We start from the raw sequence: 19601 nt of genomic DNA, 5'->3' as shown, positions 1-19601 counted from the left end.
ACGAAAGTAGTATAAGTAGAAGTGGTGTGAATCTCTTCTAGGCAGAACACTTAAATGCCAAGAAAAACCTTTTACTTTACCTCTGGGAACCAGCAACTTTCAAGATGGTGGCCCTCCACCATCCCAGATCCCTGAATGATGAGCAGAATATCCCTGCCAGTCTTCAATGGATAGGTAGCATGAGCAAGAAATAACCATTGCTGTTTTATAATAACCTAAATTATCCTACTGATACAATTCCATAACTAGAATTTAATCTTTTTCAGTTACTGAATTTAACCTATTTTCATTAACAGGATGATGTAAAGTATAAAACTTATTAGCTGCTTAGTGTACAAATCTAAATTGACTACAAATTTAAGAGTACTGCCTTGCTCCTAATAGGTCTTAGCAAAAACCAGTAAAACTGAATTTCTCATAAACCTAATGGACAAAATAATAATTCCTGGAGGAACGCTGGATAAGTGGAAAAAGTTGGTGCTAAAGTGAAAATGAAAGTCACTCAGTCATATCCAACTCTTTATGACCCTATGGACAGTAGCCCACCAGACTCCTCTGTCCATGGAATTCTCCAGGAAAGAACACTGGAGTGGGTTGCCATTCCCTTCCCTAGGGGATCTTCCTGACCCAGGAACTGAACCTAGTTCTTCCACACTGCAGGCAGATTCTTTACCATCTGAGCCACCAGAAGAGGTAAAGACTAAAGTGAATTCATAGTTTAACATTCTTGATAAAATTTCATCAAGCTAACACACTGGTTTAGCCAAAGAAACAAATAATTAAATATCCCAGAAAATTATCTCCCACCAAAAACTGTTTCAATAAGTAAAATAATAAATTCATATATTGACATTATTTGACTTTTTAATCTTACCTTTCTTGTCACCATAATATGGCCCTTTGTGTGGTAACTGGATATAAAAAGTTACTCTTCACACTAGACTGGCCCCTAGGAGTTCTAATCACTAACAACAGATGGAAACACTGAAAATTTATCCTCAACCAAATATTTTATCATCATTCTTCTGATCTAACTGATTTTCCTTTCCAAAACTTAAAAACTTTGACTCTTCAATGAAAATTTGTATTATCTACCAATACCTAAATGCTATACAACCAAAACCTAAAATATCTGCTGTCATATAATAAAATAAATCATAACTAAGAAACAGTTTAGTCAAGGCAATTATTTCTGAATTATTAAAATGCCAATAAGATTTTCAGATGCTTAAAATATTCCAAGTATTTTACACCTTCAGGCTAACACTGTATCTATTATATTAATGCTGTGCTTTGGAGGTATAAAGGACTTTATTTACTCATCTATGAAATCAGGAAAATAATAGTAGTGATCAGTCTAGTTTGAGACTGATGAGATAACACAGTAAATATGTAAGACATTTAATGGATATATTAAAGGCTTAAGAAATATTCATGTGGAAAAAAAAAAAAAAGACTCACCTGGCAGTCCACTAGTCCTTCCATTTACCCCAAACATCCAATTCCATCTAAAATTATTACAGTCAATGCCTCTATCACAGTTTTATCATGTTCCATAATTCCCTTTTTTTTTTTTTTTTGGTTGCACCAGGCTTTTGATGCTGCAAGCTGGCTTTTTCTAATTGTAGTGAGCAAGGGCGGCTCTCTAGTTAGCGCACAGGCTTTCTCACTGTGGTGGCTTCTCTTGTTGCAGAGCATGTAGGCTCAGTAGTTGTGGCACGCAGGCTTAGTTCCCTGGCATGTAGAATTTTCCCGGAGCAAGGATCGAACCTGTGTCCCCTGCATTGGCAGGCAGATTCTTAACCAGTGTACCACCATGGAAGTCCGAATGTTTCATAATTCTTCCATCAAGTCCACAGTCAACACATTTCAGGTAAGAAAGATAACACAAATTTTGCATTATAGCTTGATAATCCATGCAATGCACCTTCAGTGTTTCTTAATATGGTCAAGGCAAGGTTAATGAACAGTGTCGGACGCCAGGACTCTAGGTACATAAACTTTTATGTATCTCTTTCGGTAATAATTGCCCTTATAGCTTATTCTATGTAATTTGACATATCATATAGACTCTTAAAGTCACATCATACCATAGTAGAAAAATGTACTTTATATCTACCAGTTCCTCACACAGAATTTCTTTAAAAAGAATTTATTGGGATTTCCTTGATGGCCCAGTGGTTAAGACTCCATGCTCCCAACGCAGAAGGCATGGGTTTGATCCTAGTATGGGAATTCCACATGCCGAACTGTGTGGCCAAAAATGAAAAGAAAAATAGAATTTATTGAGTAGATTGCATAATATTTCAAAGAAACAGGATATTGGGCCCCTATTTTAAAGATGAAAGGACTGCCTTTTGTATAAATAAAATATACTATACTTTCAATACACCCTGAGAAAAATATTCAACATATATGAAGAGTCAGTGAGAATATATTCAACAAGTTTTAGGAAAAAAGCAGGTTTCATGGCACAATTTTATGTATTTGTGTTGTGTATACAGCGTACAGTGTCACTAAAATCTATGTATGGAAAAGGGCTTAAAAGTATTAAGATTCTTATATTCAAGTAAACATGATAATGAATTTAAAAACTGTCTTTCTTATTTATTGTATTTATATGAAATAAGCATGTACATTTTTCATAAACTTATTTTTGGACAACTTTTGTTTTACAGAAAAATTGCAAATATACAGAGGTTTTTCTATATACCACTCACCCAGCCCCCACTATTATGAATATCTTTTATTAATATGGTATATTTGTTACAACTGAGAAACCAACAATGTTACATTACTATTAACCAAACTCCACATTTTATCAGGATTTCACTAGTTTCCCCTAATGTTCTTCTTCTTTTCCAGGATAGTTAGTAGCACATTATTTACATCAGTCATGTTTCTTTAGGCTCCTCTGGACCTAAAGAAACTTTCTCAAACCTTCTGATAACCTTGCCTCTGATAACCTTGGTAGTTTTAAGGAATACTAGTCAGGTATTTTGTAGACTGTAGCATATTTTAAGACTGATATTTTTCTCCTGGTTAGCTAAACTAGGACTGTGGGTTTTATGGAGGAAAACCACAGAAGTAATGTGCCATTCTCTCATCTCACATCAGTATTATCAACATGACTAATCACTGATATTTATCTTGATTAACTGAGGTAGCATTTGCATATTTCTCCACTGTAAAGTTAATTTCCCCCTCTGCACAGTTTTGGTAATAAGAAAAATCTAAGTATTTAAATTTTTCCTAACTTGTAATTTCATATTAGTTAATGGGTAATGATCCAAAATTCAAAAAGTGCAAAAGACACAGAAAAGGACTTCCCTGGTGATACAGTGGATAAGAATCCACCTGCCATGCAGAAGACTTGAGTTCGATTCCTGCTGGGAAAGATTCCACATGCAGCTGAGCAACTAAGCCCACTCATCACAACTACTGAAGCCTACTCAAGTTTTAGAGCCCATGCTCTCCAACAGGAGAAGCCACCTCAATGAGAAGCCCACTCACCACCACTAAGAGAAAGCCCATGTACAGCAACGAAGACCCAGCACAGCCATAAATAAATAAATAATGTTTCTAAAAAATAAAAAAGAATGAAGTTGGACAACTTACACTTCCCAATTTTAAACTTACCACAAATTTACAGTAATCAAAACAGTCTGGTACTGGCATAAAGAGAGACACGCAGACCAATGCAAGGTGCTATAACCGCACATGGCAGAAGGTTTCTCTGGATTCTCTTCCATAAGGAGACTAATCCCATTCATGAAGCCACAATGTTCATGACCTGATCACCTCCCAAAGGCCTCACCATTTAGTATTATCACCTTGGGGGTTGATTTTAACATATGAATTTGAAGGAGAACATGCAGTCCATAGCATTTGAAAATCATCTATCTGATAAGGAATGGGAATATATAAAGAACACCTACCACTTGACAACAAAGACAAACATGATTAAAGAATGGGCAAATGCCTAAGAGTACCAACTTAGGCAATCAGTTGATAAAGTATTCCTGGAAATATAATGCATATCATAGTGGACTTAGACAATATCATATTAAAAACTTCAAAGTTGCTGAGAGACTAGGTCCTAATTGTTCCCACCACAAACACACACAAAGATATAGGTGTTAGCTAAATCTACAGTGGAAATCACGCTGCAATATATAAATGTATCAAGTCCACATGTCATTCACCTTAAACTTATAAGCTGTTATATGTCAACTATACCTCAGTAAAATTACAATTTTAGTGAATTCTCTGGGGGTCAAGTGATTAGGACTCAGTCTTTTCACTGCTGTGGCCCAAGTTCAATCCTTGGTTGGGGAACTAAGATCCCACAACCCACGTAGCATAAAAAAAAGTAATTATTTAAAAATAGTGGACAAAGAATTTGAATAGATATTCCTCCACAGGAGATATACAGTCAACAGGCACATGAAAAGATGCTCAACATCATTTATCATAAGGGAAATGGAAATCAAAACTACAATGAGACAATACTTCAAACACATTAGGATGGTTATAATAAAAAAAAAAAAAAAGATTGGCAAGGATGTGGAAAAGGTAGAACGCTTGTACACTGCTGGTAAATGGTAGAGCCACTGTGAAAAAGAGCTTGGCAGTTCCTCAAAAAACTAAACACAGAATTACCACATGATCTAACAATTACACCCACAGATATTTTACATAGGGCTTCCTCCATAGCTCAGTTGGTTAAAGAGTCTGCCTGCAATGCAGGAAACCCAAGTTTGATTCCTGGGACAGGAAGATCCCCTGGAGAAGGAAATGGCAACCCACTCCAGTATTCTTGCCTGGAGAATCCCATGGACAGAGGAGCCTGGCGGGCTATAGTCCATAGGGTTGCAAGAGTCAGACACGACTTGGTGACTACACCACTATATATGTATATATGCACAGGTATTGAAAGCAGGGACTAGAACATATACTTGTTCACCAGTATTCACTGCATTCGTTGCCCATCAACAGCCAAAAGGTGAAAACAACTCAAGTTTATCAACAGATGAATGAACACATACAATGAAATGTTTTTCAGCCTTAAAATGCAATGGAATTCTGACACATTCTCCAACAAGTATAAACCCTGAAAACATTATGCTAAGCCAAATGAGCCAGTAACAAAAGGACAAATATTGTATAATTCCACTTACATGAAATATCTAGAGTAAGCAAAAATCGCAGAGACAGAAAATAGATTAGAGGTTACCAGGGGCTGGGAGGAGGAGAGAATTGGGAACTATTGCTTAATGATAACAGAGTTTCTGTTTGGGGTGATGAAAATGTTTTGGTGATAGCTGTACACACTCTGAAATACCACTAAATTGTACAGCTGAAAATGGTGTAAATGGCAAATCTTGTTATATACATATAATATATATATATTTTAACCATAATTTTTATAATTAATAACACAATATACCCAAAGCTGATGCTGGGAATGACTGAAGGCAGAAGGAGAAGAGGACATCAGAGGATGAGACGGCTGGATGGCATCACCAATGCAACAGACATGAACCTGGGCAAATGTCAGGAGATGGTGAGGGACAGAGAGCCCTGGAGGGCTGTAGTCCATGGGGTCACAAAGAGTTGGACATGACTGGGTGACTGAACACCACCACCCAAAAGAACTGAACTGTAAACGTCAAACGGGTGAATCATATGGTACAGGAATTATATCCAATAAAGCTGTTAGAAACAACTTACTAACCTAAAAATAAAATGAAGTCAAGTGAAGTTAAAGTCACTCAGTCATGTCTGACTCTTTGTGACCCCATGGACTGTATAGTCCATGGAATTCTCCAGGCCAGAATACTGGAGTGGGTAGCCTTGCCCTTCTCCAGGGGATCTTCCCAGCCCAGGGATCAAACCCAGGTCTCCCGCATTGCAGGCGGATTCTTTACCAACTGAGCTGCTACTACTGCTGCTAAGTCGCTTCAGTCGTGTCCGACTCTGTGCGACCCCACAGACGGAAGCCCACCGGGCTCCCCCATCCTTGGGATTCTCTATGCAAGAATACTGAAGTGGGTTGACATTTCCTTCTCCAATGCATGAAAGTGAAACGTCAAAGTGAATTCGCTCAGTCATGTCCGACTCTTTGCAACCCCATGGACTGCAGCCTACCAGGCTCCTCCGTCCATGGGATTTTCCAGGCCAAAGTACTGGAGTGGGGTGCTATTGCCTTCTCCAATCAACTGAGCTAATGGCATTAATTAAATATCACTAGTTTAGCATTTATGATAACTGGGTAAAGGCTGAGCCAAAATTGACCTTGGCATAATTATTTTAAAATTAACATGAAAGTCAAGATTGTAGAGAAGTCTAACCTTCTTAATTAAACCTCTACCTATTTAAAGTTTACTCTAAGGTTCTTCCAACTCTAAAATTCTAAGATTTCAACTATTTAAAAAGCACTCTTTGCAGCTTCCCTGGTGGCTCATTGGTTAAAAAATTTAAAAAAAATCCACCTGCCAATGCAGGAGACACAGGTTTGATCCCTGGTCCAGGAAGATCCCACAAGCATCGAAGCAACTAAGCCCATGCACCACAACTACTGCGTCTGTGCTCTAGAACTCAGGAGCAGCAGCAACTGAGCCCAAGAGCTGCAACTACTGAAGCCGGCCTGCCCTAAAGCCTGTCCTCCACAACAAGAGAAGCCACCACCATGCGATGCCCACACCACACACCTGCAACTCGATAAATGCGCACAGCAGCAAAAACCCAGTGCAGCCAAAAAATAAATAAAAAGCACTCTTTAGTTATAGACTTTTTTTTTTTGGTGCCACACAGCTTGTGGGATCTTAGTTCCTAGACAAGAGATTGAACCCCTGCCCTCAGCTTTTAAGGCAGAGTCCTAACCACTGGACCACCCATGAATTCCCTAAAGAGATCTTCTTTACACCACTTTTGTGGTCCTAATTCAACACAGTCAAGATACTAAATGCATCTGCAAAAAAATTTATATTTTCTTCAAAGTAGTACCTACATCAATTTCAGAATACTCCAGTTTCCCCTAACCTAAAAGTACCATATACTCCATAATAACCAAATCTATCAAGGTGCTACACACTTACTAGTAACTAAGCATAACACTGGCTTTTCTTTGTTCATAAGCAAAAGTGTTTTAAGTACGAGGCCAACCTCCTCACTTTACAAGTGAGTTAGTCCCTCAGTTCTGTAGACTGTGACCCCATGGACTACAGCCCGCCAGACTTCTCTATTCATGGATTTCTCCAGGCAAGAATACTGGAGAGTGTAGCCATTCCCTTCTCCAGGGGATCAACCCGACCTAGGGATTGAACCCAGGTCTCCTGCATTAGAGGCAGATTCTTTTATTTTAGAGGCAGAGTCTTTACCATCTGAGCCACCAGGGAAGCCCCCACAAGTGAGGATATTGAGACCAAAAGAGGTGCTATGTCAAAGTAAACAGCCAGGGACTACCCTGGTGGTCCAGTGGCTAAGACTCCACACACCCAATGCAGGAGGTCCAAGTCTGATCCCTGATCAGGGACCTAGATCCCACATGCAGCAATTAAAGAATTCGCATGTTAAAATTAAAGATCCTGCATGCTGTAAGGAACACTGGAAATCGAGTATACCACAACTAAGACCCGGCGCAGCCAAATAAATAAATAAAACAAAGTGAACAGTCAACAATACCACTAATAAAGAATTCAAGTCTTTCTAGTTTCCAATTCTGGTTGCCTATTAAATTTAGAAATCTCTTTTCCAGGATAATTAAAGCCTGAGAGAGGAGGAGCAATAAGAGAAAATCAACAAGAAACAGAAGTAGCAATAAAAGAAAAGTATACTCAAGACAATCTAAGGGAAATTTAAAACACACACACACAACCATTTAGAAGGGGAAGTGAAGATGGAGAAGATATAGAATAGAGGAAAAGGAAAGTCACTAGTCAAAAGAGGAGAGTTGTAAGCAAAGAGTGATCAACCTACCAAATTCGGTAGAAAAGTATAAGAGAACAGACTGAAAAGCGACTGGATTTGGCAATTAGGAAGCCACTGCTCACCTAACATACAGTGTGGGGTTAGGAGGGCAAGCAAAGAGTTAAGGATAGGGAAATCAAGAAGTGTTCACTGCTCTTTCTTTAAGAAGATTAACAGAGAAGAAAGATATAAAAGGAGAGTTCTCTGGCGGTCCAGCTGTTAGGATTCCAAGTTTTCAGTGGTTGGGAAGCTAAGATTTTGCAGAGGGCAAACTCACCAAAAAAAATTTTAAAGTGTGGATCAGCTAGAAGACACACAAGAACACAGTCTCTTCTCCTATATTGGAGAATATCTACAGGAATTTCTCATCCTGAAAGATAGGCAGAGAGAGAAAATAATACAAGGCTAAAGGGTTTACAAGATAGCAAAATACCTACCCATGCTTACAACAGCATGGGATTGAATTCCCTTTCATAAAGTGGTATAGGTTATGGCATGAGACAGTTGGAGAAGGGAAGCAGCATTTCTTATTTTTCTTTGAATCCACTAACATTTAGAAAAGAACTATGCACAAAGGAAGCACTAATAAATATTTGTTAGCTGGACATTTTAGTTCTCCTTCCGAAAGTCCTATTATCTGTCCTATTAATGTCCCCATACCTTTCTAGCTGCTCCCATGAGTGCATACTGGAATAGAAACTGGATCTAACACAAAACACTTCCAGTCAAACAATTACTGTATTGCAATTAAGAGCAAGCAATAACTGTTGTGTTCTAGTATTCCTGATGAGGTAATGTATTCCAAAATGTTCATATCATTTATTTACAGGCTTATTTCTAACCTTACATAGACTACATATATATGTATTGTTGTAATCCTAGCTGTCATATCCATCTCACAGACCGAACAAAAGTTTAAAAAAAAAAAAGTCAAGTTAAGTCTACTGCACGCAAATGTCTACCAAAGTCACCGTTTAGAAAGCAATTAAAAACCTATTTAGATTATTTAACTAGGAGGAGGAAATACTTTGATAATATGAGTCTCTTCGGCATGTGTAAGTGCTATGCAAGACGGTCAAATCGCATGCATTTCTAGATACTGTATTTATTTTCTTCATATTCACCTATACTTATTTTCTTCTAGAAGGTATCAATCAAATATTTCTTCTTTAGTAGACAGAAATTTCATATATGCAATTTATCCATCTGGAGGTCTCCATGTATTACTAGTTTGTAACTGAAACCAAAACAATGTTATATTAATATATTCTAGTTTAGCTTAGCACTAATTTTTTTTTCTAAACTTCATCAACAGTTCTCACCCAAATTTACTAGGAAAAAAAACTTCTTTCTTCCTTTTTGGCAGAAGAAAAAGGAAAATGGCCCAAATAAAAGTACAAACTAAATAAACATAATACGAGGTAAGACACTTAATTAAATAACATACCATCCTTAAGACTAAGAATAATCAATAAAGAAAAGTGTGCAAATTTTAAGAAAAAGGTTTTGGGTAGTTACTGAGAGCATAAAAATAAGAAAATTTGGTTATCAGTACTGATTAGAAGGTCCAGAATAGGTTACAACTGGCACAAAAAGTAAGAAAATAAATAAAGTAAAATCTAAGAAAAAAATCTTAGATCCAGTAATTCTCAAACTTTTAAGGTACATAAACTTTACTTAGGGGAAATTTGTTTAAAATGCAGATTCTTAAAACTCAATGCCACTCAATATTAAGTGGGTCTGGGTTGGTGTCCAGGAGTCTGTATTTCAAATATAATCTCGTCCAATTTCATAATACTGCAACTTATGTTAAATAGTCTATTTATCCAGAATCACACAGAATGCAAGTCTCCTTAACTCAATACAGTACTCTTCCTAGTAAACCATTTAAACTATTCTGTATTTAAAAGGCCTGAGACAAAGAAAGAATAAGTTACTAATACATAATCTGCTGTATTGAGCAATTTTAGAATTCTTTATTATTAATTCATTTAGTAACTCTTAAATTATTGTATGTGCCTAGCAATATGCTATATTACAAAACAACTTAAGATATGAACCCTGTCTTCTAGCGGTAATTATCAATTAGGAGGACAAGTGAAGTGAAGTGAAGTCAAAGTTGCTCAGTCATGTTGGACTCTGCAATCCCATGGACTATATAATTCTCTAGGACAGAATACTGGGGTGGGTAACCCTTCCCTTATCCAGGGATCTTTCCAACCCAGGGATTGAACCCAGGTCTCCTGCAGTGCAGGAGGATTCTTTACCAGCTGAGTTACAAGGGAAGCCCTAAGAGGACAAGGCAAATACACAAAACTAATCGTCAAAAGCAAGGCAATACATGAGTAAGCACCAAAGTAAGTGGTACGGCCACTACCCTAAAGCAATCTACAGACTAAATGAGATCCCTGTCAAATTACCCATGATATTTTTCACAGAACTATAAAGAATAATCCTAAAATTTGTAAGGAACGATAAAAGACCCAGAATTGCCAAAGTAATCCTGAAGAAAAAGAAAAAAAATGGAGGCATAACCCGCCAAGACTTCAAACAATACCACAAAGCTAGAGTAATTAAAACAGCATGGTACTGGCACAAAAACAGACATATAGATCAATGGGACAGAAGGAGAGCGCAGAAATAAACCCACATACCTACAGTCATTAATCTCTGAGAAAGGAGGTAAGAATATACAGCAGAGAAAAAGAGTCTCTTCGGCAAGTGGTGCTAGGAAAGCTAGACAACTGAAAGTAAACCAATGTAGTTAGAACACTCCCTCATACTACACAAAAATAACCTCAAAATGGCTTAAAGACATAAATATAAGACATGACACCATAAAATTCCTAGAAGAGAACATGCACAAAACATTCTCTGACATAAATCCTAACAATGCTTTCTTAGGTCAGTCTCCCAAGGCAACAGAAATAAAAACAAAAATAGGGACTTCCCTGGTAAACTAGTGGTTAAGACTCTGCACTTCTACTCTAGGGCATGTGGGTTCAATCCCTGGTTGGGTTCAATCCCCAGTCAGGGAATTAAGATCCCCCATGTTGTGGCCAAAAAAAAATTAGCAAATAAAAGCAAAAATGGGATCTAATCAAACTTAGAAGCTTTTGTACAGCAAAGGAAACCATAAACAAAATAAAAAGACAAACTAAGAACTGGAAGAAAATACCTGCAAGTAATATGACCAATAAGGACTTGATTTTCAAAATATATCAACAGTTCATGTAACTCAACAACAACAACAACAAAAAAATCAAAAAATGGGCAGAAGACCTAAACAAACATACAGATGGCCAATAGGCACATGAAAAATGTTCAACTTTACTAATTACTAGAGAAATGCAAGTCAAAAGCTACAATGAGGTATCATCTCACACCAGTCAAAATGGCCATCACTAAAAAGAACATAAAAAATAAATGTTAGAAAGCATGTGGAGAAAAGGGAATTCTCCTATACTGCTGGTGGGAATATAAATTGGTGCAGCCACTAATGAAAGCAATATAGTGGTTCCTTAAAAAACTAGAGTTGCCATATGATCCAGCAATTCCACTCCTGGGCATATATCCAGAGAAAACGGTAATTTGAAAAGATACAAGCACCCCAATGATCACAGCACTATTTACAATGGCCAAGATACAGAAGTAACCTAAATGTCCAACATCAAACTAATAGATAAAGAAGATGTGATATATATACAAATAGAATATGACTCGGTAACAGAAAAGAATGAAATAACGCCATTTGCAGCAACATGGATGGACCTAAAGATTATCACACTAAATGAAGTTTAAGTCAGGAAGAGAAAGACAAATACCATATGATATCACTTGTATGTGGACCCTAAAACAGGATACAAATGAATTTATTTACAAAACAGAAACAGATTCATAGACTTAGAGAACCAAAGAGAAAGGCAGTGAGGGAGAGATAAATTAGGAGTTTGGGATTAGCAGATACAAACTACTATATATAAAATATATAAGCAACAAGGTCCAACTGTATAGGACAGGGAACTATATTCAATATTCTCTAATAAAGCATAATGGGAAAGAATATGAAATATGTACAACTGAATACTTTTCTGTACATCAGAAATCAACATAACACTGTAAGTCAACGACAGTTTTTTTTAAAAAGTGATATGGCCAGTTATAAAATTAACTAATTTACACTGACTTCATTCTGTACCTTTTATAATTAAAACTTACCCATCAGAGAACAATAATCAATTTTTTCCCTTTCACGGTTAAGAAAGTTGGCCTTTAACGTAGTAAAGCTGGAATAAACATCTCTCTCCCCACATTTTACACACACACACACCTACACCCACTCCAACAATACCACCATCACCACAATCCATATGCCATGATAGCTTTTGTAGACATGTGTGTTGCTGAAGAGATGTATGTAAAACTGAAACCTAGTCAAGTGAACTATTTCAAATGCAGGAAGAATCAGCTGACACCGCTGAGGCAGAATCAGCTAACATGGGTGCCAACTAGAGGCATGGACACAACTGAGCCAGACAAGGAGAGAGGATTAAGAAAGGTTGTAGGTCTCCTGAACTCCTTTGGGTCCTGGAGAACTTTCCAGGTTTGGATCCCCAAAATGAGACCATTCGAAATACCATGAACTCCCGGGCCTCCGAGGCCAACAAAGATGGCAGGAAGGGACAAGAAGGATGAAAACAAGAACAAAGACTGGAGGAAAAAAGAGTAGCTGAGTCTGCTCCCTCATATGATGGAGAAGGATACAGGGTTAGATCTGTTATTTGTAACCATTACAACCTAAATAAACAGCTTGGCGACTTAAATTAAAAAAAAAATTTCAACAGAAGCGGACTCTCAAATAAGTATTGCATTATATCGCATCCTTTTATTAAAATTAAGACTTCATTTACAAACCAAACAAGCATAGTACTTTCTATAAATTCTAATTTCTGCATACCAACTGTTCTTAGAATTAAGGATCCAAGAACTACCTAGAATAAGTGGGAAAGAGGAACCCAAAAGAAATAGGATTTATCCATGACCCCACAGAGGGATGTGATGTCAATCTTCCAGTGTTATTTTCCTGTTCAGCTGCACCATGTGCACCTGTCTAGTTACATCATTCCATCTGTACATCCCAAGTTCACACAGGCCCTCTCTAGCTACCTTACACTTAATGAAACTGCACTAACCACTCCAATATTAGGCAAAGTTTTACACATTTAGAACCATGACATCTGCATAACAAGTGCTGTACTAAGATCCTCTCAAGAGTCCAGGCTTCTTTTCAAAGGTTAATCTGAAGACACTAACTCTATCTCATGTACCCAATTAGACTGAGAAGCTGTTGCCTACATTAACATGGTAGGTAACATGGTAGGTGCAGGTTGCAATTTTAGCTCCACAATTTACTGTGTGGTGAGTTATTATTTAAATTCTCTGTACTTCACTCCAGGCTTCCCAAGTGGCTCAGATGGTAAAGAATCTGCCTGCAACGCAGGAGACCCGGGTTCAATCCCTAGGTGGGGAAGATCCCCTGGAGAAGGACATGGCAACCCACTCCAGTTTTCTTTCCTGGAGAATTCCATGGACAGAGGAGCCCGGTGGGCTAAAGTGCATGGGGATGCACAGAGTACTTCCCTCTCTATAAAAGGAGCATTACTGAACCTGGAGTTAAGAACTGTCAAGAGGATCAAATGAGAAAATACATGTAAGGCTACTAGAACAGTTCCTGGCACATAGCTAGCACTCAGTAAATACTGTTGTTACTGTTATTGTTACAGATCTGAAATCCAACTTCACAAATTTTAGCATCTGGTAATTAGTAATACTGAAGAAAAAAAGATGACTATTATCACCTTTAAAGTGATTAATCTATCCCTTTTAAGGACCATTATTCTAATATTCCATTTACCAAACAGAAATCACATTTTTTTAAGTCAATTGATCTTTCCCTTACTTTTATCAGTTCTAATCACAAAATAATAATTCTGTCAACTATAAATAAGAATCTGTGTTGTAGAAAAGTCAAGAATAACCAACACTGAAAAGTGTATGCTCTGAGATTTCTGCTCTTAGAATGACTGCTTAAACGTAAAGCCTTTTACTGTCTTCATATTTTACAGGGACCAACCACATGGCTTATTACTAGAGAATTTAAAGAGGTAACACAATATAAAGTAATCTACAGAAAAATCATTCACTTTTCCCCAAAAGGAATTGTGATGATTAGTAATATTAAAATATCAGTGTTAAAATACATTCAGAAGTTCATATTATTTTAACACAACTCTCATAAACATAACAGACATCAATCAACAATATCAAAAGCACAAAAGTTCAAAATTTTTTTCAGTGTTTTCCAAATGTAAACATGAAATCTCCATATCTAACACAAGAAATGAGAAATTTACTGAATGTGAAAATATGCAGTTTTTAAATGGAACTATGCAATCTCCGAATCTAACACAGCATTGAGAAATTTACTGAATGTGAAAATTATACTTATTAAGAAAAAATAACTGGAAAGGTGTTATGTTGTCCTCTATTCATTTCTAAATGTATAATCTATCTGGCCATCCTAAACCCAATTTAAGAATTATATGCATAATTCACTCCCTAAAATTTCTAAAAGCAAATCACCAAAAGACTGCTGGGAAAGTAATTGCAAACAAAACGAGGTTTTTTCCTAAAGGTGTCTGAGAACTAATAACAAAATATCCTAAAGAAAGGATTTCCCTTTAAGCTTCAGTAAAATGTCAAAAGACTTTCAGGACTCAAATCTCCTAGAAGTCTTGATGCGAGGTCAAAGTTGCCTCAATGACAGGAAAGCCAACAGAAAGCCAGATGACTAAATGAAAACTTACCGAAAATACTTCTAAGCCCAAAAGTAATTCCAAAAGTATACAAAATATATGTCCAGATTGAAAAGACGAAAATTACTAATATACTTCAAAACAAAATAATGGTAATAACGATTAACAGTAGTATACAACGTATTAAGAATCTCGCAGTTCTGCCTTCCACAACATTTTTTGGAATAATCAAAGTACCAGGGATTCTCAAAGAGTGATCTACATCTAAAAATAAGCTTCAAGTGCGTGTTCTACAGTGGATGTTCTCTCTACTTACAGCCAAATCTGCTTCTTTATATTAAAAAAAAAATCTACAGGTCTGTTCCCAAAGATCTCCTGATAGGCACTGTTCACTGGTGATTAAAATATTATTTTTAATCCCTGCATTACCTCACAGCTAAAAATGTCAAGATACCACACCCTACGTGTCTTTCTTCCCCCCCGCCCCGGTGGGGGGAGTAGGGGGTGGGGAATACGAGGTGTGGGGATTTAACGTGAAATGTTAGCTCTCCCGGAGGACGGGGAAAGGCGCGCAGGTCCGGGGCGATCAGGGGACGCGCGGCGAAGGGCGAGCGCAGGCCTCGGCCTCTGCGGGCTCCCACCCCGCCAGCCGCAGGGAAATGGCCCGGACGCGCCACCCGGGGCGACTCACCGGCCGCAGCGCTGACCAGCAGGACGATCCACAGCAGCGAGGGCACCCGCCGGGGCCGCCGCGGCGACGAAGTCATCCCTAGGTCAGCCGAGGAGAGCAGGGAAAAAGAAAGACGGAAAGTGAATACGGGCGGAAAAACGCGGCCGGGAGGCTAGTCCTCGCTCCTGTCGGACTTCTCCGGCCCGAATTACAATGCAGTTTGAAAGGACAAATGGCAGATGAGAGGACCGAGCGGTAGAGTTTTCATTCCGCTGCACAAATTCCCTTCATTTCTCTCCCTCGCGGCTGGGGGTGTTCATTCGCCCAGGACTGGGTGCCTTGGCGCCCCAAACTGAAGGCATGTCCGTGGGGAGAAACACGGAGACGAGAAAAAAAAGCCCCGCAGTTATTTCCCCCGTAGTTTCACGATATCGAAGAAATATCCAGGTCTGGGAGAAAACATATCCAGGGTGCCGAAGGGTGGGCAGCGGGCATTCGCGGGGCGCCGAGGATCAGAACAAGTTCCCGACTGCCGGGAAGGGCGAAGCCGGACGGCCGGCGGCGGCGCCCGGCAATCCGAGGCGCATCGCCTGTGCTCCGGGAGGGCAAGAATCCTTTTAAGTTTCGCTTCGGTGCTTCCCTTACTCCGATCTTGAGCACAGCAAATCCTCCTCCTCGACTGGATCGAAAAAGGTGCCTGCCTCCATGGACAAACCCACCGCCTTCACGCCTTCGCGGAACAATCCTGCGAGGGTTGGGCAGGTCCCGGCCGGAGGGCTGAGGGGCGGTGGGAAGCGGGGGAGGGGAGGGGTCGGCAGGCTGCCCTTTCTAGCTCTCCCGGGTGCGCTCCTCGCTCTTTCTCTTTTTATTGCTGCCGCTCCATCTTGCCTGAGGTAAATTCCACCGTAAAAGCTTCGTCTTCTTCCTTCAAGGGCTCCTGTGAGCGAATCACAACCCCCTCCCCAGAGGAAGCCGCCGCCGCCGCCGCCGCCTCCTTTTCCCGCAGCTCTAGGCTCCGGGCGGAGCTCGGGTGTCGCGGGCCGAGGGCGGGGGGCGGCGGGAGGGCGGATGTAGGTGGCTAGGGAGGGGGGTGGGCAGCGAGGCGGCGAGACACCCCGCGCCCCTCCGGGAAGCACTTCCAGAGGCTCCGAGCAGACCAGACACAAAGGGGGGAGTCGCCGCAGCTGCCAGTCTGCGGCGCTCCCGGTCACCGGAGTCGCCCCGCCTCCGCCGCCGCCTCCGCCTCCTCCTCAGTCTCCAGCTCTTCCCGGCCCTGTCTGTCTCGGGCCTGTGGTGCAGCGCGGGCGGCGGCAGCGGCGGCGGCGGCGGCGCGATAAGACCCGCACTGCGCCTGCGCGCTCGCGGCCCCGCCCGTCCCCGCCCCTCGCTCCCGGGCTCTCGCACTGCGAGTCTCCCCCCAGCCACCGAGAGCAGGGCGGGGCTGGCCGCCCGCGATGGGCAGCAATGGCCTTTCTCTTTGACGCTCACATACCTTCTAGACTGGCACGCGTGGGATTTGTGTGCTTAAGAGAGGGCAGCCGTGTCTGTTGTCCAACCTTTGGCAAACTCTTCCGAGCTCGGTTGATTTAGGCTCTGACTCCTCTGGGACTCCTGGAGTAAAAGCCTGGAGGGGCAAAACTACCCCCTTTGTTTCTTGGGGCCGGCGCCTGCCTCTCCGTAGCTCAAAGAATCGGGACGGACCCGCCTTTCCCAGAACCAGAGACTTTGGCCTCCTCGGGCTACCCTCACTGACTCAAACAAAAGCCGGAATTGGAAAGACCACCCCTGTATTGATGTTTTTTGCTCTAATCGGTGGCCTGCTTCCCTCAAGTACCCATTACCGGAACCCTTCTTGGCTAACAGGAATATTGAACATTCGAAAGGATGCAAAGCTAGAAAGAACTCATTCTTTTGCAATTCTGTTCGCTGTCCTGCTGTCTGTGCATATTTCTCTATGCAGCGAGGTTTCCACTTCGAGGGTGGGCCTTTATTCACAAAGGCTGGGAGCCTTGGAAGCCCTTAAGGCATTTGAAAGGAAATTTGCGGTGAGGAGTAGGCTCTCAGGGTAGAGTGGGGTCGAGTCTACGCACCCAAGGGAAAGAGCAGGTCTTGCTGGTATCTAAGCCTCCTTTGAATCTGGCTCGGATCTGTTTAGCAGGTTTTTTTGAATTGCAAAACCCCAAGCAACCAGGATTGTGGAAGGGAATTCTCCCCCCGCCCTGCAGCTTCTACACACTCCTGCAGGATCTGGTCGACTTGGGTGGGATTTTGCTAGGCGAAGAGGGAGAAGGTGACGTGCGTGGCGCCATGATCGGAAGTCTGGGTTTAATTCTTAGCTGCTAGGGGGAAAATCTGCGTGGGAGGGCGATCTTAGAGGTGAATTCTAGCCTTCCCTTCTCCTACTAAGCAGAAGGGTTATTCTGAAGGCTGGTTTTACTGGTCTTTCATTGTAGCTAAGGGGCAGTTCCAAAGATACCTTCAAATATACACTCCTGAAGTCCTAATCTTTGCCTGCTTATTCAAGTCCCCTTTTATCTCTTTATCTGAACTTGATGTAAATAAATCTCCACATTCCTTACACTAGTTGGTGTTATCATACTAAGTATCTTATATAATTAGGGGTTGTGGTAATCCCAGCTCAGAATTCTCAAACCCTTTTTAGTGGAAATATTTTTATACTGTTTACCCTTAAGGCAGAGAGGTTTTTTTGTAGTAAAATCCTTTAAACAGAGAAGAAAAAAGGAGTATATGCCTTGATTCACTAGCTTTATGGTGTGTGTGTGTGCGCGCGCGTGTGGCTTCCCAGGGGGCTCAGTGCTAAAGAATCTGCCTGCCAATGCAGGAGAGGAGGGTTTGATTCCTGGGTTGGGAAGATCCTCTGGAGGAGGAAAATGGCAATCCAACCCAGTATTCTTGCCTGGAAAATTCCATGGACAGAGGAGCCTGGTGGCCTAGAGTCCATGGAGTCACAAAGAATCAGACACAGCTGAGCACACACGCCATAAATGTATGTATGTATATCTGTGTATATGTGTGTGTATATATATATATTGCCCAAAGACCCAAAATTGTTTTACCATTTGATTTTCAAGAAATAAATAAGACTGAGCACTCAGAGTAATAGGAATTAAGTACGTCAGAGGTGTAGACAGTGGTAGTATACTGTTTTACTTTCTCAAATTAGGATTAAGTATTTGATTACTCTTTATTTGCATAAAAATTCTCCTAAGAAACAGTGTACCCTTATATATATTATAAATATATAATAAGTTATATAGAAAAGAAGAAAGAGTCCTAGGAAATTTACATGAAAAAATTATGCCACCGACTTGATATGAATAATTAGTAGATAACTAGATATACAACCCCCTTCCCTTTTCTGTTGTTCCTTGTAATATCTCAGTTGGGACATGGCTGTTCACTCATGATGAGAAATAACATCAGAGAAGAACTAGAACTTGGCAATCAATCTGTTCAAAAAGACAAGACAGACCATACAAGTCAAACTCAGGCAAGAATAAAGATACTGGCAGGGCAGGAAAGTTTGTTATCTGTACTAGTTAGGATAAACTGGGTTATAACAAACAGCAGCTTATTACAACAAAATTTAGTTCTCACACATATTACATGTTTGATACAAGTGGTTAGGAAGCCTATCACAAATATGGTTCACTGGAAACCAAACCACTGAAACAGATTTGCACATAGGAGGTTTTAGGGTAATGCTCTCAAGAACAATCTCTGAAGACTGCGGGTTACAAGATCAAGCAGAGGGAGAAGTTGTCAGCATAGTTACCACTGAGGCTTCAGGCAGTTCTGCAGAGAGCTCTGGCAATAGCATGGCCCTTCAACATTGTCCTAAATAGAGGCAAGGGGCTAGGTCTTTATATCCTCACATCAACCCATCAGTGGATACGGGCTGCACCCAGGGAAGGGAGGTGCTCCTTGGGTGAGAGGGCTGTCTTTATCCAAAAGCAATACCTCCAGAGAGGGACACAGCTGAGGACCGTCAGCTACCAATATTTCCAACAGTTGGGAGAGATGGTGTATTGAATGGTGAATCTTGGAGTTCAGTACAACATCCACTTCATGGACTATGCTCATTGTAATCACTTAAGTCCCCAGACTGGTGGAGGCTTCACTGA

The 19601-nt window shown here is 40.5% G+C and overlaps 1 protein-coding gene across 1 annotated transcript in view; it reads right to left on the bottom strand.

Annotated features, from left to right (window-relative positions):
* The window catches only part of BMPR2 (bone morphogenetic protein receptor type 2), a 149250-nt gene extending 131222 nt beyond the window's left edge, over positions 1-18028 (bottom strand). Inside the window, exon 1 of the mRNA XM_069577999.1 lies at positions 15478-18028. Within this exon, the coding sequence (XP_069434100.1) occupies positions 15478-15553 (76 nt within the window). The 5' untranslated portion in view covers positions 15554-18028. The remainder of the gene's footprint in view (positions 1-15477) is intronic.
* Between the last annotated feature and the right edge of the window lie 1573 nt (positions 18029-19601).

Source organism: Ovis canadensis, chromosome 2 (genome assembly GCF_042477335.2).
Source record: "Ovis canadensis isolate MfBH-ARS-UI-01 breed Bighorn chromosome 2, ARS-UI_OviCan_v2, whole genome shotgun sequence".
Lineage (NCBI taxonomy): Eukaryota > Metazoa > Chordata > Mammalia > Artiodactyla > Bovidae > Ovis > Ovis canadensis.
Note: the sequence above shows the minus strand (reverse complement) of the source record. Positions and strands in the feature narration are given on the sequence as shown.